This window comes from Ambystoma mexicanum, chromosome 14, assembly GCF_040938575.1.
Source record: "Ambystoma mexicanum isolate Mex_15411 chromosome 14, UKY_AmexF1_1, whole genome shotgun sequence".
NCBI lineage: Eukaryota > Metazoa > Chordata > Amphibia > Caudata > Ambystomatidae > Ambystoma > Ambystoma mexicanum.
The window spans coordinates 617,193,462-617,216,470 of record NC_090940.1 but is presented as its reverse complement, the minus strand read 5'-3'; the positions used below and the strand labels follow the sequence as shown (position 1 = coordinate 617,216,470).

Below are 23,009 nucleotides of genomic sequence, written 5' to 3'. Positions count from 1 at the left end.
TTGCAGAACTATGGTTCACCTAATGGCACTGGCATGCCACCATGCAATCGCCATTACATTTTATGGAGAGGTAGGCAGGCATCTGGTTCATAGTTGCTCTGTATGAGATACAGGCTAGCTTGAAGAGTATCCTGGCTGGGATTGCTACCCAGTGCAGTTCTCTTGGGAAAAGGGAGATGGGGTCAACTTCTTTAATCCTGTGATCAGGTGTGATGCAACATGTTGAATGAATGGCATTTTGGGGGGCGAAGTGTGTGGCCGAACTCAGGCAAGGAGGGTGTTCCCTCCATTAAGATGTGTGATTACTAGGCCTGGGATGTAGTTTTGAAGTCCTTTGGTGGGAGGAAAGGCTTTTATCTCCCTGAAGAGTACTAGTTTATATGAGATGGTTGGTCTGCTTGTTTTTTCAAGTAATGTGTTGCTGGAACGCGTGGTCACTGCCAATAGTCAACAAGTGTTTGATGCATGCATGGGGCCTGCTAAGGACCATCCAGGTGCTTATCATTTAGGTGTTCTTGAATAGTCTTCTGTTTCAGTGCATGGCCTAGTAGAGCAAATTCATTTTTTGTATAATTGAGCTTTAGGTGGCTGCTGCCCATCTCTTTGAAGTAGAACTGTGTGCCGTCCACATGTTGATAACGCGAGAGGTTTAGGCTGCCAAGAAGTTCTCCCAGCTACTCCATGTATGGATTGAAGATCATCACTGGTGAGAGGATTGAGCCTTCAGGGACTTTGCAATTGACCAGACGATGGTTTGACCATCTGAATCTGCTGTGTGTCCATTCAAGAGACCAAAAGGAAACAAGTTAAGGACTGCGCCTAAGAACCCCACTCTGCTAAAAGGCTGATTAATGTGGTGTGGCTGACCGTGTCCAACACGGCAGGGAGGTAGAGGAGGGCCAGGATCCAGGTGTCTCTTTTGTCCATGAGGTGGAGGTTGTGCTGTGTTGTCAGGTTGCAGATTTGAAGGCATTCACAGTCGGTTGTCTTTGGAGACTTCGGGCAGTGGTGGGAAGACTCTGGATCAGTCTGATTATGTACTAGAGACTCTCACGGACAACTAGACTGATGCACGCATTGCAGTGTCACTTGACAGGGTCACCAGGCCCTCCACAGCTGGGCAGTTGGACTTCAGGTTCATGTCGGGATCCTCTTCTGGTGAAGGTTAGGACAGCAGAGTTCCAGAGTCACAGCAGAGCACTGAGGATGCCCACGAAGATTCCAGCGCCCAGGTTAGACGGAAGTCCCTGCAGTGGGTCAAAGCTGGTACCCGGGGTTTGCAGGTGCATTCCAAAAATGCAAACCTCCGTAGACCCGGAAAGGGGCACGGAGAAGGGAGACACACTAATCGTACTAGTCCCAGTGAAGCTACAAATATTTACAAGTGTGAGAATAACTATGAGACGCAGCCTACTCATCCCAGTGGAAAGAGCAGAATTCACAAGGGTGTGGAAAAACAAAGGCATGCAGCCTACTCGTCCCAGTGAATGGACAAGAGGCGTTAATAGAGAGAATATCCCTGAGGGAAAGGGAGACCCTTTTGCCTGTCAAAGGTTAAATAGCAAGCCAGAACCAGCAGATAAAGGTAGTTGGGACTATCACCCCAATCCTACAGAGGAAGTAAGAGTAACAAACCGAGACAAAGCTGAGATAAACCATTTTGCTTTGTTAAGGAATAAGTAGCCAGAGGAACATACAGAGGCAAGTACAAGAAAATGAACCATTGAGTCCTCCCAAAGTGTTTAATACAAACTTTAAAAAGGCAGTGCAACGAATCATAGCCCACTGGTGCAACAACCCAAATATTGCGAGGCGACGAAGTTCACCGTTAAAAGAAAAGGGGACGCCGAGATCCTGGAGAGGTACCCAAGAAGAACTAAGGGCACTGTTCAAAGAAATAGCCAGGAGCCATTTGCAATTGTTCATTAGGGCTGAAAAGCCTATACAGGAGATTCTTGTGTTGTTTTCTCTTAGTGGTAGGACCAGAACAGGTTAGCTTTGAGGCTGAGGACAGACAATATCCTTTTTGGACTTCACTACTGACGACAAGCACACTAGTTGATTTATTAGGTAGAGAAACCCATACAGTAGGGCTAGGTTGGCCCTTTTTCTTCTTGTTGAATAAATCATCTGTTGAAAATGACCAAAACTAGTCTGGCTCCTTCTTTGGACCTGCCGCAACACTCCATATCAGAGGCCAGCCTCTAAGCACGGGAGCGGGATGCCAACCTGTTTTGCTTTGCGTTGTCTTGCTTCTAAGACAAACGTGTTGCCCTGAGCTATCCTCCCGGCCCCAAGTAAGGGGAGGATTTGCAAAATGAAAATCTTAACAACACTAGATTATGCAACTGTACAAAATTGAACTTCTACGATAACGCTATAAATCCATTTGGTTTATGTAGAAGCCCCATAGTGCATTGTGGCTGTCAACCACCTTCCACAATCAGCTTTTTAACTAATCGGTTATTGATGAAGAAATGGCCCACTGTTTTCCAGAGTTCCCTGGGACACCTTCATTCTCGTCTCCGCGGATGAAGGAAAACTACTTTGCTAACGCTTTCTGTGCTTTTCTCCCACATCTACCAATTCTCCTGAGTTTTAGGCTCTTCCAGCGGTGTCTCCCTCCACCCCTACTGTACATTCACTGTGCTTGGGGAAATCACAGCTGGCAGACACCAAAGCCTGGGTCATGCAAATTCTTCTGACACTGGCTCTGACAGGATTGCCTTGTCTTCCATGGGAGATTCAGTGTCACCCGATGCCTGGCGTCCCTTAAACGCCTAACCGAATGTCCTCCCCGCACCACCCATTTGTGCAGCCTCACAAGCGGTGTTCCGGGATTGGGCGGTGGGGAGTCAGGGAGGGTTGTACACAGCACACCATGTGCTCAGGAACGGAGACTGCAAAAGAAAGGTGTGGTGGAGAGAATTTGAGGATTATTTCCTTGGAAAGAAGGCTCTTGCATGTGGGTTTTTGGATACACGTGTGCAGTCATTGATATGCGTACATGAGGTGCAGGTAAGTAGACGCATAGAGTGACCCCTGCATATGGAAGTGGCTTTGGTGATCCTGAGGATTCAAAGCTTTTTTGTACGCTTTATTTACATTAAATACATATTGCATCACTAAAATATCACACGGGCAATTGTCAATGAATACTGTGGTGAATACCATCGAGTCATCAGTGATTCCCCGGCGGTAACCTCCTCCCATGTGGCCAGGGGACAGCAGCCGCTACCTGGCCCTGGGTGTGGCTATATGAGGGAGGATCACATGGGAGGAGACAACCTCTGTGGAAACCTCATGGCTTCCTTGGATGAGACCTGGTATCCCCCATTTGCCCTTGAAGATCCTCCCATACCAAAGACCCGTACGGCCTACTATCACTCGTCCACCACTCCCCCTAGGGAAAATAGGAAAAACCTTTCCCCCAAATCTTGTAGAATAAACCGCCAACTTTGGTCTTTCTTGTGAAAAATTAACAGACCAGCTTCTCCAGTTCCATTTTTCCATCATCCAAAACTGCATTACTGGTATACTTGCCTGCCACGGCTTCTCGTATTCACATGTAGTTTCTACCTATCTCCACTGTGGTATATTTACTTGGTCGGACAATATAGCCTCTTGATATATTTCGATTCGGTGTTCACATATATTTGCATTCCCTGCATTTACATACTGGTAAGGGCTTTAATTTGCTTCCCCTTTTTGCAATTAAGTCTCTTCTCTTTCTCTGTTGTTGTATTTAATGTTTGTATTTGGTGCGGTCGCCGATACGCCCTGGGGTCATCAGTGTCTTTAGGTTGACTCACTGGCTCTTGTTGGTGTTCTCTGGCTTATTTGCAATCAAACAGTGAAGGTACACCGTCTGCTTTTACTTTTGCGGCTGCTTTCTCTTCGTTCTTCCGTCTCTTCCACACGCCCCCTTCTCCCCTTCTTGTATGATGAACACTCAAGTACTGGGACGAGGAAGAGGGAAAGAGCAGTGCAGAGTGGAAAAAGCCACAAGCCCAGAAAGCGCTCTAGGTTTCCTCAAACACCTGTGCCTTGGAAATGTATAGAACAGAGGCAAAATACTAGGGGCTGCTGTTGGCGAGAGAACCTTTCACCTCGCCTCTGTATCCTCCTGGCTATGCTGCCTACACGTTCTACGCAGTTTGTGCAGCCACTCATAGCTGTTCACATTTGTAGCTCTCACAATCTTTTCCTAAGTGCTGGGAGATGTCTTCTGAGCAGGTCCTATGACACTTGCTGCCTGATCACTATTTCTTTACTCCAACCTCTTGTTTGTGACTCCGTGGCAGTGTTTCCGTTGCTTTCTGCTCTGAATCAAAGCGTGCATAGACCTTGAACCTTGGCCTAAAGAGCTGTTCCTCTTTAGGTTGTGGAATCCGTGACCCTGCAGAATCGGTGGCCAGTTGTTCCTCTTTTTTGTTTCTCTCCTCCTGACTTAGTTTACGTATCCTCCACAGAGAGCCGTAACTCTTGTTGCCTATGCATTGATAATCCACCACCCCAGTATCATGCACGGATGATAGGCTTTGATTTTAATATTTCGGACACCTGCCGAGCCGCTGCTTGTATATCCCATTAATATTGTGGCCTTGCACAGTTGTTGGCACTTTTGGGCCAGCATCTGTAGCATTCCCCAATGGCTAACCCTCTTACATCATTCCTTAATGGCCACTGATAGCCCTTCTGGACTAATCCCCAGGAGATCTGCTCATAGACAAATCCTTACTGCTGTACCTCCTACAGCTTCTCATGTAGAAAAGCTTCTACATATTCCCCTGTCTTTTCTTCTCCATCCAATGGATTCATTTCTTTCAGATCTCCCCCCACCTCACAATGCTCCAGTATTGTAACCAAGTCAACCACTTGACATTTTTCTAACGGATCCGTCTCCTTAAGGGATGGCTGATCATGGGCATAGCTTTCCCTAGCATATATTCTCTTCCACACCAGAAATGTATTTCTCATTTGGACCCTTAAAGTGTTAGGAAGAAGAGCGGGTGCCAGTATTGCCCGCAGGGTTCACACAGTGATCAGGTTTTAGTGGGGGCGGTGTAATGAGTCCTGTCCCTGAATGGACTGAGTGGGGCGCAGCAGCCTGACTTTCTAAGTAAGGCATGAGTTTTCACATCTGGGGAAAAGCTACACCATAGCTTGGGACCTAGACTCGAGGCCCATGCCTGGGCACTAGGCCTACGCTTCAGCACTGGACTGCTGTACAGTTTGGGATCTGGGCATAGGGTCTGGGTCTTACTTTCCTGTCGGAGCTCTCAAATTTCTTCACAAGGCCAGTTTATGGGCATGAAGCTTGCATAAGAGCATGAATTCCACATTCGGCTTCACCCGGATGCTGACGGAATAGTGTCCAGACCGGACTGTAGTACCCCAACTCTGCATGATCTATCTGCCACCCACCTTGTATATGATGTGTGGTCAGCAGAACTTTACCCTAACTTCTTTTTCATGATGGTGCCCTGTGTTTTGTCTGAAAATGTCCAGAGACCTGTGAATTTGTGTGTTATTTTTAATAAATCTAGGCTCTGCACTACTGATTTTGGGGGTTTATCTTGTGGGTCCACCTTGGAAGCCCATCTTTGAGGTATTCTATTGTTTTGGGTAGAGCGTTTAGCAAAGGTTCCACAAAGCCAGGAGTCTTTGTTGTATGTGTTTGTAATGCACAGTAGTCTGTAAGAGGTGTGCACTTCACGTTTCTACAGGACACAACAGGCCATGGCCGGTTAGCAGAAATGGTGGGGCATTAATGAAGCCTTTGCAAGCGGTCTATAGAAGCAGTCTGCGGCATGCCCGGGTCACAAGGACATATTGCAATGTATCAGAGGGGTCCCCTATCAAAGGATAGATGGATGAGCCAGTGACCCATGTGGATCCCAGAATGGCACCCTCATTTTAACCTCGCCCCCGCCTCTCGCTGCACCCTGATTTGGGAGTAGAGCTTGTGTGCTGTAAGAGTGGGATGCAGGACGCCTCTGCCATGCTATTGGATAAGCCTGTGGATATATCGCCTCATTTCACATCATACATTTTAACGAAATCCATTTCAAAGTAAGCTGATGCCCCAACAATACCCACATTGAGTTTCTACGTAAAACTTCCTAAAATGACATAAAACTTGTTTTCAAAAAGGTGCATTTTAAAATGAAAATAAACTTGCAATGAAAGCGTAAAGCTCAGTATTCCGGGAAGGTTATACATATCCTGGCGACAGTGGCGCAACACAGTGCATCACCACTTAAGCATCCATAGAGCATGCAGAAATGACCGCCCGCAACCTGAATTCTAAAGGCCTTGCGTCAGATCCACATTTACATACGAGGGAGGGATTATACTCTCGATGTGTCTTTAAAAGAATCAGAACTCTGCTGCACTAATCAAGGATGGGGACTCTGTATTCTATGGTAAGACTGGGCGTGAGTTTTATGCTCGTTCACAACTTGCCATCAACAAAATTAACTAATCTGGCTCCGGCAGACTGGTTAACAAGAAGTCAAGCTAGGGCTGCTTTGGCCTTCTGATGTCTGCACTGATCTGTCCACGGAGAATCCTCTGACCCTCTTTAATAACCACAAGGATCGGGGTAGTCTTTCAGTGACCCCCCCCTCCCCTTCTGGGAATTGATTAGCAGATGGCGCGATTTGGGCAGCACTACCTAGATAGACGTTGGATAGAGCGACTGATCCTGGACCGGCAGGGATTTTCTTGATGCCCCAGTCTAGCTTTAGGGCAGCTGAAAGGGAGCCATTAGCTCTACACCATACATATGGGAGTTCTCTGCCACTTAGGAGTAGCCCCTGACTAGGAGCTCGAACCACTGGTGCCAGCTAGTAAAGGCTGCTCTAGGTCTCAAGTGGTAGCTAGTAAAGGCTGCTAGAGGTCTCAAGTGGTTAGCTCAGAGGGCAGTTCGACTGACTGTGAACGTGACTCACAGTATCGATGTTGATCTCCAGCTCAAATATGCTAGAGCGACTCCGCCAGCAACCTGTTCCATGTCTGCGCAAGAAAGCATCTCCACCCGACTCTGTGATGGTGGCCGCAGCGATTTCTCTTCCTGTGGAAGTTGAGGGCGTGGGAACCAAGAAGTGTTCATCTTTTTTAATCTCCTGTTTTTCTGATTTAGAGGCATCAGGCCAAACAGCGGTAGGGATGTCTCAGAAAGGCTGTCCATGCACGTTTCACCCACTAGACCCTGGGCTACTAGTGGCTGTTGGAGCCACTTTGCTTTACTGGCCGGGACCAAACTCTAACTCTGGCATGAACTCTTGATACCGTGTTATGTTTACTGAAACAGTTGGTCCAAACTCTGGCCCTGTTTCTTTAAGAGGCAAGAACAGATGTCAGCCCTCCTATGGATTTGTTATTCTTTTCATAGGTCCAACAGCAATCCTTCCACAGTCACTGTTCTTAATTGAACCCCTTGGACCATCTGTGTAGGAATGACCAATGTGACACTGTCCACGAGCTGACGTCTGACTGCCTCAACTGCTGGCCCCGAGAGGTGTAGAACACATCCCTACTATTAAGAATCCACTGTAGCAGAACTATAGGATGATCCTGGCTGTGAGACTCATGACAGTTACTGTTCCTTGACAGCACTCATATGAACACACGATGGCACCCTAGAAGGAAGAGCAACCTTGGATACAGCAGAACATCCAGAATCACCCACTTGCAACATCATGTTCTACAAAGATACTGTACAAGTTTGCTCCCCTTTTTCAGGGGTCACAGTACCTAGATATCCATGATAGTTACCAGAGGCCTAACAGGACATCTGCGTGACCTGAACAACGGCACTTCCCAAGGCCAGAAAGGATTGATTTGGTGAATACTGTTTTTTCTGGCCTATTCATACCGATTCCGGTCTACATTTACGTGCCGAGAAATGTCAAACTGGAATGGATTGTGTCCTCCCGCGTATTCCTCATGTTTGATGTACTCCGATATCCTGCTTGCAGCTCAGAAACCTTTCACAGCCGAGGGCGTCCTGTGCGTCGGATTGCTCAATCGAGGGAGAACTGGTAAGCTTCCTGGGTAAAAGAGCTTCTAAAGCCGAGTTGGAAAGGTTCTGACTCCAAATGTTGGAGGTGTTTGTGAAGGCAGTAGCAAGAACCCCTTCGAAGAAGTCGAAAGAGACTTTCAACTCCTTCGCACCAAAGGCTGACAGGGAGTCGTCGAAACCACTGTTCGCGCACCAAAGAGCCCGCACAGCAAGTCCCTGAAGGTCTCTCGAGCGCCACTTGTAGTCGTAAAGAGTCCACTTCAACCAGCAGTGTCGAAGTAGAGCCCATCGGCTTCAAAGGTCGACGCTGTCAAAGCCTTCAACATCTTCGCGTTCATCAAAGGTTTTTCAAACCGCAAGCTGAATAGGACTTTCAAGTCCATGAGCTCTATTTATGAGGAGGTGGTGGTGGAGGAGGAAAGTCCTGTTTTTGGGCTAGATTATGGCACTCCTGGTGTTCCAGAGTAGCTCATATCTGAAGAATTCAAAATGAGAGACCTAGTGGACACTCCTAAAGAGACTGCTGGTCTTGACACTTACCCCAGAAGCGGACTTCGACCACTCCTGATGGGTAGATGCTTTGTACAGATCAGTCATGTCTACGATTGTAGACCATCTGGGCTTGGGGAGATCTACAGTGGAGTATTTGACTGATATTCTGGATAATGGGCTGCCTAAAGGCCCTATTCTCCCTTTCAAAACACCCAAGCCCAGAAAGCCTAGTGGTACAGGCAGCCACTTCAGCTACTAAGGGAGCAGCATACCCCACAATTCCACCAGATAGGGACGATAAGAGGGTCGACACCCTGGGGAAGAAAGTCTTCTCTGCCGGGAGTATGCCGTTAAAGGGAGTCAGTGCCACCTGTGCCCTAGTCAAATGTACACGTAACATAATGGAGTTGGCTGCTATGGCAGCTCAGCAAATCCCAGACGGTGAAAACAGAAGGCTTTTTGAGTATCATTCAAGATGGTAAAGACATGATGTGTCAATCCCTAAGGCATCTGCTAAATCTTAGTGTAGCGATTGGGCAGCCTCAGCAGGGTCGGTCTGCTCCAACTTCTCAAGGATGGAGGAACTGTTCTTTTTGATTCTACCTCACTGTTCGACGAACAAGGTGTCAATTTTCCCAGAGGGGACAAAGGAGACAGCCTTGCGGCTCCTGAGGTCGTACAGGCAGAGGTGGCGCTGTACCCTCTGCTTCTTTGCCATCCGCACCTTGCGGTGCTTCAAAACCGCTTTAAAGGCTTAAGCCACACATCGGTGGTGGGAGGCAGATTAGCTCACCATCTGGAAGAGTGGCAAAGTATTACTACATGTGCCAGGGCTCTACAGACAGTTGCCCACGGTTGCTGCCTCCCTTTTCTGAAAAGACCTCTTAACTGTCCCCCAAGAGGCCAGTCCTTGAAAGTACCAGAGCCGCTCCTTTTACAGAAAGTTCTAGCCCGGGTTCCAGAAAGGTGCAATCGAACCAGTACTGGGAGGAACTCATGGTGACAACAGTAAAGACAAGTGATCATAGTTGAAGGGTGTTTATTGAACAATGAATGCAGGGTGGAATAACGCCTAATCTAAACCTAAATCTAAGATTGGAGCAAGCGTCGACCATCAAGTGAAAAATAAGGCATTCATGTCAAAATAAAAGGCCTATACTAACAAAACCTATTACAAGTTCCTTACGCTAAATGCAAAAGAATGTGGGATGAGGTTTTCAATAAAGAAAGGTGTCCTCAAATCATAACTCAGGATGTGATTGCCAGGAGTCTCCCTTCCCCATGTTTTCAGCACGGGAGAAGGTGGGTCTCCTGAGCACAGCACACACTCGAGCTTTCCCCAGCACGAGCCAATGGTTCTGCTCCAGCTGTCAGGGTTTTCCGATGGGCCAAAAGTCTCTTTACAATAAAAAGTCTCTGGCCCTCGAGGGCCTGATGGTTCCAACAAATAAACACAAAGTTCTGTTCTAAGAACACCTTGGGTGATGGCTTCACCCCTAGGTCCCCCTCTTCTGTGGGCTGACCCTACGCAATAACTTTCGGGTGATGGTTTCATCCATGCATCCCCCTCTTATGTGCACTGACCCTTCTTTACTTTCACAGTCTTGTGGGATTCAATTCCCTTGTTTTCTCTTAATGCAGGATTCACTTCACTTGCTTTTCACCAGTTTGCAGATCAATCTTTCGATTGTACATGGATTTTGCTTGACCTCCTGTATGACCACTTTATCCTGTTTTGGCAGCTCTCCTACGGCTTTCTGCCATCTTAAGATTGGATCGACCAGAGTCTCTCAAATTAGCACCCACTTGGTGCCGGTTCCCTTTTCAGCTCGTCTTCCCTTACACAATCTCACAGTTCTTTGAACTTCCTTGAATTTGCCACTTTGCAACTTTCATTCAACAGAGCCCGGTTCTTATCGGGTCTCCCCTCGACTCACCGGCTGTGATGGACGGCTTGGCTTTCCTTCTGTCGGAGTCGAGGCCGGTACCACGTATGCAGGAATCTCCCTCGTTCCTGCTTATCGGCATAGGCTTGCCCCAGGTACCGTTGACATCTGCTGCAAGACACTTGTGCTATTGTTCACGGTCTTATATCATCTTCTGCGAAGGTTCCGTGGGCCTGGGACGAAAGGGGTAATGTTAGTTATCTCTTCCCTACCCTCTCGATTTCTGCCGCCTTTCTCCTTCTCTTGAACTGTTGTGCCTGGTTAGCTGTGCCGTCCTACTGTCTGCTGTTCTCATAGTGTGCTCTCACTCCACCTTTTATCCCTGTGGGGAAGGGAAAGGGCTGTCAGGTGTGTGGTTCTGATCAATTGACTGACTCTGCATGATCCTTGTATTGGGACATGTCAGGTAAACGGCTCTGGTGCTAGTCCGTTCTCTGCTGTGTCATGCAAAAGTGTTAGTGTTGAAAAAGGGAGTCAGAGGGGTTGCGGGGGGGTGGGCGAGTGGTTTTGAATGTCCTACGTGGTAGGATGGAGAAAAGGTTTTGGAAGAAGGGGTCTACAGGATCTCACCAGTCAGTGTTCCACTCCCGAGGACTCCTATCCAGGTGATCCTCCCTCACTGGTCCAGCCCCAGGAACTGAATCCAATAGCGAGAGCCTTGTCCTGGCTACCTGGATGACAGATCCCCGGGGTCTAGACAGGGAGACCCATACAGGTTTCTCACAGTACCTGCAGCGGAAAGAAATCAAGGCTGCTACTCTCCTTATTTTCTGATTCTGAAAAAGGACAAACGGTTGTGACCCATCTTGGACTTGGGATGCTTGAACAACAACCTCAGAAAGGACACATTGAAGATGGTCACTCTCTCGCAGATCGTCCAGGCCCTTCAGTTCCAGAATTGGATGGTGTCATTGGATCTCCAGGATGCTTATTTCCATGTACCTATCCATCACAATCACAGGAAGTACCTGAGATTCGCCGTCGGCAGCTCTCATTATCAGTTTTGAGGACTGGCTTTCGGGCGGACCTCCGCCCTGAGAGTCTTCACTAGGTTAATGGTGGTGCCAGCAAATTTGAGGAGCAGAGGGATTGCCATCTACCCCTACCTGGATGATTGGCTGATCAGAGCCAGTTCACCCTAACAAGCTCTGTAACATCTAGACAGCACCTGTCGTTCTCTCCACAAACTGTGCTTCTCCCTAAATTTCAAGAGACGTGTCCCCTTCCCAGAAGCTGCAGTTCATTGGAGCAGTCCTAGACTCTTCCTCAGGGAAAGTTTCGCCACCCGAGGTAAGGGCTCTTTACATATCGCAGATGGTAACCAAATTTCAGAGTGCCCCAAGTCTGGCCTCCAATTTTCTGAGGTTGCTCGGTCTCATGGCATCCTGCATTTTTCTGGTGCCAGATGCCTGTCTGAGGAGGAGATCTCTTCAGTAGGCCCTCATATCCCAGTGCTCCAGCAGAATGATGGATCTGCTTCATGTCCCGAGCAAGATCACGCAGGGTCTCCTGTGGTGGACCTGCAAGGAGAATGTGTTGAAAGGGGAACCTTTTTGGCAACCATGGCCAGACATTACGGTGTTAAAAAGGCCTCCGTCTCAGGTTGTAGGGGACACACCAACAGTCTGATGATCAGAAGATGCTGGTCTCCTTCGGATTCCAAACTGCACATTAACCTTTTGGAGCTGGGGGCAATCAGTCTAGTGCTGATGTCCTTTCTGCGCTCTGTACGGGGAAAGAATGTCCTGAAAATGACGGACAACACAGTGGCCCTGCATTACCACAACAAGAGAAGAGGTGTGGGGTCACTGCCACTGTGCAGAGAGGCAATACAGCTCTGGGTTTGGGCACTGCAGGAAGGGATCTCTTTCGCGGCTATTCACTTAGCAGGAGAGGACAATACAGTGGTGGACGCTCTAAGCAGGCAGAGCAGTGTCTCACACGAGTGTGAACTTGCTCAGGAAGTCCTTCACGAGATCTTCACCCTTTGGGAAACCCCTCAAGTGGATCTGTTTGCATCTGGGTGACCACAGGAAGTGCAACCCGTTCTGCTCCAGGGAATCTCCTCACAGAGGAGTTCTAGGGGATGCGTTTGTGGTGGAGTGGGAATTTCAACTTCTGTATGCGTTTCTACCAGTCCCAGTCATTCCTCATGTTCTCAGGAGGTTGAGCAAGTTCAGGAAATCCATGATCCCGATTGCTCCGATTGGGCCAGGAGGACGTGGTACCTGGAACTTCTGGAAATGTCCATCTGCCCTCCAATTAGTCTTCCCCGAACAGAGGATCTGCTCTCACTACAGGGAGGTTGCATTCTTCATCCAGAAATCCAGACCCTCAACCTTCACGCCTGGTTACTGAGGGGTTAAGGTATGAAGATTGGTAGCTTTTGGAAGACGGAATGCAGGTGTTGCTTTCTGCCAGAAGTCCAGCAACATAATCTCTACACCGCTGCCATTGGAACAGAATTTGCAGCTGGTGTAGAGATAAAGAAACTGACCCATTCTCTTGTGACACACCATTGGTATTGTCCTTCCTTTTACATCCAACCCATCAGGACTTACAGGTTTCTACGGCCAAGGGCTATCTGGCTGCGCTGTCCATTTTTAAGCATTTGCCAGAACAAGGTTCCTATTTAAAGGTACCTATTGTCATTCAAATTTTTGAAAGGGTTGACTAATATCTTCGCACCAGTTCCCTTTATTGTTCCAGTCTGGGACTTCAACCTTGTCGTGAGCTTCCTTGTCGGGTGCTCCTTTTGAGCCTTTGCAGTCCTGGCCACTGAGGATGCTTTCAGTTAAAACTGTGTTTTTGACAGCCGTCACCTCTGCTCACAGGGTTAGCAAGCTCCAAGCATTGTCCTCTAAACCACCATTTACAGTCTTCTATAAAGACAAGGTAGTCCTGAGGGTTTGCCCCTCGCTGCTGCAAAGGTAGTGTTAGAATTTCATTTGGCGCAGAAAATTGTTTTACAATCTTTCTATCCTCCTCCATCATCCATCTAAAGAGGAGGAAAGACTCCACAGGGTAGACCCCAAGAGAGCGTTAAGCTTTAATATTAATAGACTATCTAAATTGAGACAAGATTACCAACTTTTTGTTGGCTATTCGGGCCATAGGATGGGAAAGGCGGTTACAGAACAAATGCTGTATCGTTGGATAATCCTGTGTACTTCTGAGTGCTACAATCTAGCTGGTAAATAAATTCCTTATGGCTTAAGAGCTCAGTTGACTAGAGAAGTTGCCACTTCCTGAGCCCTTTAAAGGGGTGTGCCGGTGCAAGATATTTGCAATGCCGCCACCTGGACTTCGTTGCATAGCTTCACAAGGCATTATTGCTTGGATTCCCCATCAGGGCAGGAAACCAGATTTGGAAAGGCTGTGTTACACAGCGTAAATCAAAAATAAACTCTGTTTGCCCACCTCCTACAAGGCACTGCTATGGGAGTCTATCAAAGATGAGGAATATGTGGGAGGACACAATCCATTCAAAGAACAAATTACTTACCCATGGGAATGTGCTTTCGACTGGACTTGCCTCCCCTGTATTCCTCAAAGCCCATCCCAGGCAAACCCCCTGTCAAGAGCGTTTCTGTGATTTACACCTTCCTCTGTTAATGCTCACATCTTTCTCATCTTCGAGACTGCTGTGCTGATGAGAGGAAAGACATGAACTGAGACAACAGGTGCAGTGCATGCCATTTATACCGATGCCGACGTCCTACTCGAGAAAGACGGAGGCCGTTGAGGGACACGAAATCTGTGATGACGATGCACAGCGCCCACTGCTGTGAAATGTTTCTGCGCTGCAAGCAGGATATAGGAATATATCAAAGATGAGGAATACGTGAGAGGAACATCCAGTCAAAATAACATTACCAGTGGTAAGTCCTTTGTTCTTCTACCTCATCAAATTTCTAAGTGCCAACTCGGGATCCCACCTGTTGGAGGCAGGGAAAATGAAACTTTACATTTAAATTGTAGGTTCTGGAAACTGTGATGGGGTCAGGGCCATCGCCATGTCAGCGAGGAGCAGGAATAGCTTTCAACCTAGGGTGGGGGGCCTTCCAGGGCATTGCAAGAGCCAGACCTATCCCAGAGGGGGGTCAGTACATGGCTCCCCAACGTTTCTGCTGTGCTGTGAAAGCATTGGTACCACTGTCTCTATCACACTGCCTATCAGTTTCTTTTCTGGACAGGTTTCTTGTGTTTCTGTTGCAGGACTTCATCTCCCAGAGTCCCCCAGGCTACAGCAAGGAAAACCGGGACCGTAGCCAAAGAAACCACCATGAAAGGTTCCTCCCAACCCATCCCCGCTAGACAGAATATTTACGAGGGGGGGAAAAGAACAACCTCACCTGGTGAGGAAAGCCGGCACGGCGGACACAAACTGTTTGTCTCCATTAAACCGACTGTGGAGACCAAGAAGGGGGCGGGGCTTAAGACTATTTAATACCCGTCAAAAGCAAACCCAACCTCCTAGTGAAATAGGAGAAGGAAATTGGCTCAGCAGAGCAGGTCACCAGGGAGACCAATGGTAGCCAGTGCAGGAAAGTCTGATATAAAAACCCAGTCAGACGGGAGATGAATTAAAGGTGTTCAGGTGAGGTCGGGAGTGAAGTTGGTTGACCAAGAAACCAGGTGGTGAATAGCAGACGGTAGAGTGCTGAGGAGACTGAGTCATGTTGGCAGAGAATGCCACTTTGGTTGTGTAGATGGCGTGAGAGTGACTGCGAGAAAGACAGACATGGGAGAAGAGTAAGAGTAGGGGGTCAGATGTGAAACTGTGTAGGTGTCGCAGAAAGAGTGTGACCAGGGGGCGGTGGGAGAGTGGAGGTAGTAGTAGTAGTAGTATTGGTGGTGAGGATGGGGAGCAGGACGGAGGATGGTATTAGGAGGAGAGGGAAGGATATAGAGAGTGATTAGCAAGACAGTGTGGGAAGGCGTTGGGAGGACAGTTGGAGAGAGAGAAGTAGAGAGTGAGATGAGATTAGGACTTCTAGGAGAGAGGCAAGTAGGATAGGGAGACTAGTACCACTGAGTGGGGAGGAGGAGGAGGAGGAGGAGTAGGAGGAGGAGAAGGGAGTTAGGGTCAGGAGAAAGGTGTTGGAGAATAGGAGAGAGAGAAGATTGGAGAGAACATCTGGAGTTGATCGGGAGAACATCATATAGCTTGAGAGCCCTTAGAAAGTCCCAGAGGGATTTGGCGGGAGAAGGTTACATCATTTTGGTCCTTCCTTAGAGGAAAGGTAGACCCAGACATTGGAGATTACGCTGGAATAGTCTTAATCTCAGGGTCATTGTGGTGATTAGTGACCCGTGCACTAGGGTGGAGAAACACCTTTTCTCAAGTTTTAATAAGTTCAGAAGAAACATTGCAGTCTGCTGATTTTGGAGGAATCTGTGACAAACCATTTTACCTATCTGTTTAATTTTACTTTAGTTACTGTTTTTTGAATTTCACAACAATTAAAAAATGTGTTGCCTTTTCTCTCAAAGTGCTGACTTTGTGATGGCACGTACGTTTTCACTATAACTTTCCTTATTTCTCTGAAGTGGTTTGGGTATAGTGTGTACTTTTAATGTGCTGTGCCTTCCTCTGGCGGTCTTCTAGTGGGTTGACCAAGTTTGCCGGGGACCTCCCAGAGCTACTGGATAATGCTGTAGGGGTCCATAGGAGGAGGATTTCTTGGTCACACCACACTTATCCCTACCACTTACCTTGAGGCAGCATAGGGTGGTCAAAAGTGCTACTGACCCTTTTAGGGTCTTGCCAGGAGACACACAATCCCACACGGTGCCATGCACCCACCCCCAAGTCAGACCCCAGAAAAGGCAGGGACTAACCTTATCTGCAATTATCCCAAACAGTCTTAAGCATGGACAATGCTTATTGCGGCTCCCAATATGATTTGCGGAAACAAATGCACACTCAGTCAAAAAATCCAAGATGCTGGATTAGCTTCTTGTTGCTGCTCTCCATCTGCCATTCAGATGACTAGGTACATCATATGATACACCTGTGGGAAAAGGCAATTCCCAAGCAACCGATTACACAGCTTCACGGATAAAGATGCACGCATGCAGGGGCTAAAACCCAGACTGTCCCAAGGGTAGGTGCTTCTAGTAAATAGAAATAGTTCCAGGAATTTGAAGTATGGGCATTTGAAGAAGGTTTTGTCTGGAATTTGGAGCATGGTGACCATTTGTGCAAGAGGTAGTTGAAGGTGTTGGGAAAGAGACAAGAGAAGGAGAAGAAATATCAGGTGGTAGGAGGGGCAACCTCAGGAGGCGATAGGAGGAAGAGCCTCCCAAGATGATAGAAAGGGCAGACAGAATGAGGTCATCGAAGGGGGAGACATCATGATGTCGTAGGAGGGAAGCAGCATGATGATGTTGTGATCAAGGTGAAAGCAGAAAACACTTGCAAGGGGGTAGCTAGTGAGAGCAGGAAGGAATGAGCGGGCATTCTTGGCCAAAGGCAGGGGCTAGGGCGGAGGCCACAATTAGGAGTTAAATGCATGGTTGCAGGAAGAATGAGCATGTTGCATGGCGTCGAGGAGGATTTGGAGCAAAGGAGGAGTAGAGGAGGTTGTTCAAAGGGTACATGTCACAACCTTAGAAAAGGTAGGTGATTGGGGGGGATCTTTTAAAGCTACTCCGTGGAATATGACACCCCCCGATGGCCATGGCTGCAGGTGGAAGAGAAATCCTATCTGTTTTCTATGGTGCGTGGCAGAGACATAGTGATGTCTGCCTGACCTTCAGAAAGATTCAGAGTTGGTTCTATCCCACTATAAACCAGACTCAAGCTTGAGGACATTTGGATAAAGAACCACAGAGATTGAGTCTTGGGCAGGTACCCCAAAATCTTGTGAATTTTAGAAAGCGACCCTTGAACTGGTGGTTGTCAAAGACTGTCAAGAGGTGTACCCCGAAGAGGAGTGCTTTGTGTTAAAATCTGTTTTTAATTAACATAGTGTCCAGGCTTTTTGTATACTGCATATGTCTTTATAACCATATTTTGGCTGTTCCTGATTTTGTTTCTATATTTTGATTTCTGATGTACCAGTGAGACGCTTGCAGCCCATTCTGCTAAATTCCCACAGGGAGTAAGCTGTGGGTGCTCAGACCCGGGTACGCCCGAGAAAACAGTTTGTGAAACAGAGCCTACCCTTACTGGCTAGTAGTTTATTTCTTGCCCCAAAGTAGGTACAATTGTAATATATGTTGGTAGCACTCAATTACAGGCGTGTTTACTGTGGCATAAACACATTTGGGGCACTCCCAACTTGCACAATGTGTTGTAATCGCTTAATGCCACGCAAACAACTGCAGTGTATTATAGGAGAGGGATGAACCAATGTTGGAAGGCTCTTCCCGGGAACACCGGATGAGCATGCAGGTTCCTTGAAGGAAGGCAATATGCCAGTCCAGAGACAAAGGCTGTCGATGACTGTGAAGAGACTCAGATCCCAAGTGGTATACTAGGAGTGTGGGTTTTTATGCACCCACCCTCATTTGAGGTAAATGGGCTTATTAAGAATCGTAGAATCTGCGTCAGGGGTTGGAATCTCCGGTAACATGAAAAGCTGTGCTTGGCGGTCCTATTGTGATCAGGTCTTGCCTGTGGTCCCGGTAGCAATGGTTGCCTGTGGGAGACGGGTAGACTATCCTTGGTTACTTGGCACTCTAATAACAGTTTTCTTTCTCATCTCAATCCAGGTTTGAACACTGGCGCATTCTACTCACTGTCCACGCTGCTGAACCGCATGGTCATCATCCACTACCCGGTATGTGATTAGACATGTGTTGCATTCCCCCTAATATATCCCTTACTGAAGTTGCACCTCAATGGTACTCGCAGGTCAGGTATTCAGAAAATGGGACAGGCACCTCTTTTTCTCATTGCCTCCCTGGGGGTGGTGGGTGGAGAGGACTTGCCAATAGGAATCTTCACCATCCACCACTCCCCTTGGATTGGAGTGTAAGGGTTCGTGTTCTGTGACTGTGTAATATCTGAATTGTGTCATGAAGAAAGCGTGATTAATCTGGAGACCACACTAATATACATGGCAAACCATCTGCATTTCGAATGTTTTTCATCGTGTGCCATAAAATACTATAGAGAAACTTGATTTTTTTTCTTGCACTCTCCGAGTCCAGACCTGGGAAATAGCTGCTAGGGGGTTGTGACTGCATCAACAGTTTTATGCTTGGGGTCAATTCAGTTAAATCAAAGGGTGTACTTTCGTTTAAATAACGGTTCTCTGTGCCCCCCCTCCTTTGTTTTAGATGGCCTGTCTGGATAAAAGATGTCCCCCAATATATTCCTAACAAAAACATGAGGAAGGTAAACAAAATGGCCGTGAAATGAAGGCTGGGCTGATAAGAATACATTCTAGTACTGCTGATTACATTTCTATCAGTAGGCAATGAGCAATTTGACGTTCAACATCTTTTCAACACCTGTAGTGGGAATAAGAACGGGTAAAACAAAGAAATGGGTGGGTATAGGGATGAGGTTAAACGAGATAAAAAATGGGGAGGGGGCAAGGAAGGAGAGAGAATTTTTATTTTAGTAGTTTATGGCTTTAGCAGCAATGCATGTTCGTATATCTCTTGTACATGCACTTATATGGTCACCATTAAGCTATGTGAGATGAGGTACACTCATTGCGTTGGCTTTGAGTGGTTGGTGTGGAATTGGGTGGGGTCCTGCGAATGTCTGAGAGGTGTATCCAATATCGGAGCCCTTTCACCTTAACTGCGAGGGGTGGAAAACACAACCTTGTATGGCCCATGGAACCTGGGATTGTTCCATTTTCTCACAAAGCTCCTGACATATACCAGCTCCCCCGGCAACAATGGTTGGCCGGGTGCTGGGTCAGTTGGTGGAGCTGTGATGTTCTGTGCGACCTCTGGGTGCGGCGGTGCCATCTTATGTAACACGCACTTGATCGCACGCGTTAGATGTGTCAAATATTGCTTGAATTCCTCCCCCAGAATTGTTGCAGCTCTGTGGGCATCTGTTGCCCTCCTCACAGGGGAGATGGGTGTCTGCATGTGTCTGCCAGTCACTATCCCATGGGGGGAGAGGTGGTGGTCCTTGCTGGGCTGAGTGCGTAAATTGAACAGGGCCAGGGGTAGGCCGTGTACCTAGTTCTTTTTCAGGGTGTTACACAATTTAGAGAGCCTGCTTTTGAGGAGACCATGGATCCGTTCCACACCGTTCGCTTGGGGGTGGTAAATGGAACACATGCATTGTTTGATGCCCAATAGTGCTCTGATTTCTTTAAATAGTTCCGTGAAGAAATGGGTGCCATTGTCAGATCTCAGAACATCACATGTCCCCCATCGGGGGAATACCTCACATTCAAGGAATTTTGCGGCACATTTAGTATCTGTGTGGGTGCATGGACCGGTATCAACCCATCTCGAACAGGCACACCACCACAATAAGTTATCGAGCTCCATTCCACCTCTCCCTCATGTCTGCATAGTCAATATGCAGTTCGCGAAAATGGTCTGATGGGGCGGGGCATGGTGCCTCGCAATGTTCGGAGTGTCATCCCTGTACTGAACACTTGACAGGTGGTGCATTGGACAACCATTGTTGAGAGGTGTTCCTGGAGATTAGGTATAAACCAGTCTTCCTGGATGTCTGCTGCAATGTGTTATTTGGAGCTGTGAGAAGGGTAGTGCACCTGCTCAGACGCTGTGCGTAGGAGTTCCATGGGCATTACTACTTTCCCAGTGCATTGTTACCTCCATAAGAGGTCAGTTGAAGACTGTACGCACCCACATTTGAGCCAAATTTCTCGCTCTTCCTGTGGTGCCTACGCTGAAGCTCAATTATTTGCTCTATGGGCAGGGCTGTGTATGGGTCTGTGTCTGGCCTTGTGTTGACGGCAGCGATAACATACTGCACAGGCGTGGGCACTGGGAGATATGCTGCAGCCTTTGCTGCCGTGTCAGCGGATACATTTCCCAACGAGATTTCGTCAGTGTTGTTGGTGTGTGCTGCGCATTTGACGACTGCCGCTACAGATGGTTCTGCGGGGGCGGAAATTAATGTACTAAGCAGGGCGGCATGCTGCACTGCTGAGCCGTCCACCTGCCTGAAGCCCCTCCTTCTCCAGCTTGAAAGACCTGAGTGCATGGTTGTGGTGACATATGCAAAGTCTAAGTAAATGGTTGCATAACACCCTTTTGATGCCTGAAGTGCCTCTGAGTGCTATGCGTTCCGCTGCTTGTGCTGATTAATGCATGGGCAACCTTTTAATTACTAGTGTCTCAGTTTACCTTTAGGCGCACCACTGCCGCCCCAACATGTCTCTGCCCCGTGTCCTGGTCAGTTGTCGTTGGCACGTCAACAAAAAGTACCTTGCCTTCCTCTAAAAGGCTGTCTTTGGGGATATAGTCTTCCTCGCCCTCATACGTTGCACAGTCATGCTGTTGCAAGTCTTTGTCAGTGCACGGTTCTGTGAGGAACGTGGCCATATTCACTGTTTTACACCTCAGAATCTGGATATGCAGGCTTGAGAGAATAATCTCGTATGCTGATGCCCGCTGGGTGGTGAGGGTGGACTTTGAATGGCCTATGATAGCAAACACCGAGTGTTCCACATATAAAGTCACTGAGAACCCCATCACAATTGTGGAACTTTTTTCGATTGCAGAGGTAGCAGCAGCGAGAGCTTGTTCGCATTCAAACTGTCCCTGCATCACAGAGTCTAGTGTGCTGCTGTAGTAGGCCAGTGGCTTGTGGCCCATTGTGCTCTTTTGTGTCAGTACCACGGTCATGAGTGTGCCATTCGAGTGTGAGCATTTGTAAAACTCCTGTGTGTAATCTGGGGTGGCAAGGATGGGGCTGTTCAGATCACTTCCTGTAGATCATTAAAACTCTGAATCGTGGCTGCGGTCCATTCTATTGTACTGTTCCCTTTTTGTGCTTCCTTGAGGCCCTGTAAGAGTGGCCTCATGTATGCTGCATAATCAAGAATCCATGCCCTGCAGTAGTTGCATAACCCCAAGAATTTCTGCATGCCCTCACTGTAATCAGCTTGGGAGTGGCACGCACTGTTGCTGCCCTGTCGGGGATCATTTCGTTACCGTCTGCAGAGATGAGTTGTCCCAGGTAGAGTACCTCCTGCTGGCAATACTGGAGCTTAGCCTCGTCTACCTTGTACCCCTTATGTAAATAACAGTTGCAACAGTGCAATGGAGTCCCTGCAGTAGTTCTGTTCCCCGTCCCTGCATGCCAATAAATCATCTACGTATTGAATTATTGTACTGGGCACCTGGATGTTACCTAGGTCTTCGTGCAATATTCTGTGAATATGCTAGGGCTTTCGCAGTACCCTTGAGGCAAACAATTGTGTTCGTATCGCTTTCCGCCAAGGGTAAATGCGGTGAGGTACTGCGATTCTGGGTGCAGGGGTACCGAAAAGAAGGCGTTCTTCAAATCGACCACTGTAAAATGGGCCGCTTCCTTGGGGATACTGCACAAAATGGAGGCCGGGTTAGGGACGAGTGAAAATTCTTTCTTCACTACATCATTGAGGAGGCAGAGATCCTGGATCATCTTCCAACTGCCCCTAATGCCCTTTTTAATGGGGTATATGGCTGCTTTACATGGTGAGGTAGAGGGTTCTATGATCGCTTGGTGTAGTAAGGGCTTTATAGTTTCCCTGATTCCCCCGCCCCAGGGAGAGTATCGTGCCTACAACTAGCTCTGGGGACACCAAGGGTCGAAAAATGAAATCAGTGGGTACTCTCCAGCAAAATCTGGTAATCTGGGGCAAAACTTGTGCGAGCACTGTAATGCCGTAAAAAAGCATGTCGGGATTGACAGGGATGCCTCGTACCACATCACATGCCATGGCATGTATCACAAGCATAACCCTTGTTGAACACATGCCAGGTGTGGCGCAGATGATACCGCTGTCGGTGAATGACATTGTCATGTTTAGTTTGCTCAGCAGATCCCTACCAAGTAAATTGACAGGAGAGCGCTCGTACACCTTTACATCCCAAGTCTTTTGTGTAAGGAACCCTTAAAACAGCCCCAGAGAATCCTTATGTCGAGAGTTTTGCCTGACAATGGGAAGTCACCTTTACTGATGCACGACTTCTCGGCTCCTGAGTCCACCATAAAGATTAATTTTTTGTTCCCTATCTCTGCCCCCACCAATGGTTCCTCTTCTGGATTTAGGGACAGGACTGGACACGCAAGTGCTCTGTGGGCTGTCCTAGTCAGGGTATGTGTCTGTCCCAGGGAACAAGAAAGGGGTTCCCCCTAACAATGTAGGGCCTTGGAACGGGGCCACTGTGCCATTAGGTGCGCTTCTCTTCATGCTGCATGTTAGTGCAGGGTTCATAATGTTGAACTGCCTGCTGCGGGTGTTGCAGTTGGAAGGGGCTGGGAACCTGCGGGGGTAGCTGTGTGAAAGCCTGATGGATCTCATAGGGTATCGAGGTCATTCTGGGAGGTGGCCATTGGGGATTCCCTTGGGATGGAGTGCCATAATTCTGCTGATTGT

The 23,009-nt window shown here is 47.9% G+C and overlaps 1 protein-coding gene across 2 annotated transcripts in view; it reads left to right on the top strand.

Annotated features, from left to right (window-relative positions):
- Positions 1 to 23,009, top strand: part of FLVCR2 (FLVCR choline and putative heme transporter 2) — a 322,375-nt gene that overhangs the window by 172,492 nt on the left and 126,874 nt on the right. For both annotated transcript variants that reach the window (XM_069638046.1, XM_069638045.1), the window contains one exon: positions 18,190 to 18,257. In XM_069638046.1, the coding sequence (XP_069494147.1) occupies positions 18,190 to 18,257 (68 nt within the window). The remainder of the gene's footprint in view (positions 1 to 18,189; positions 18,258 to 23,009) is intronic.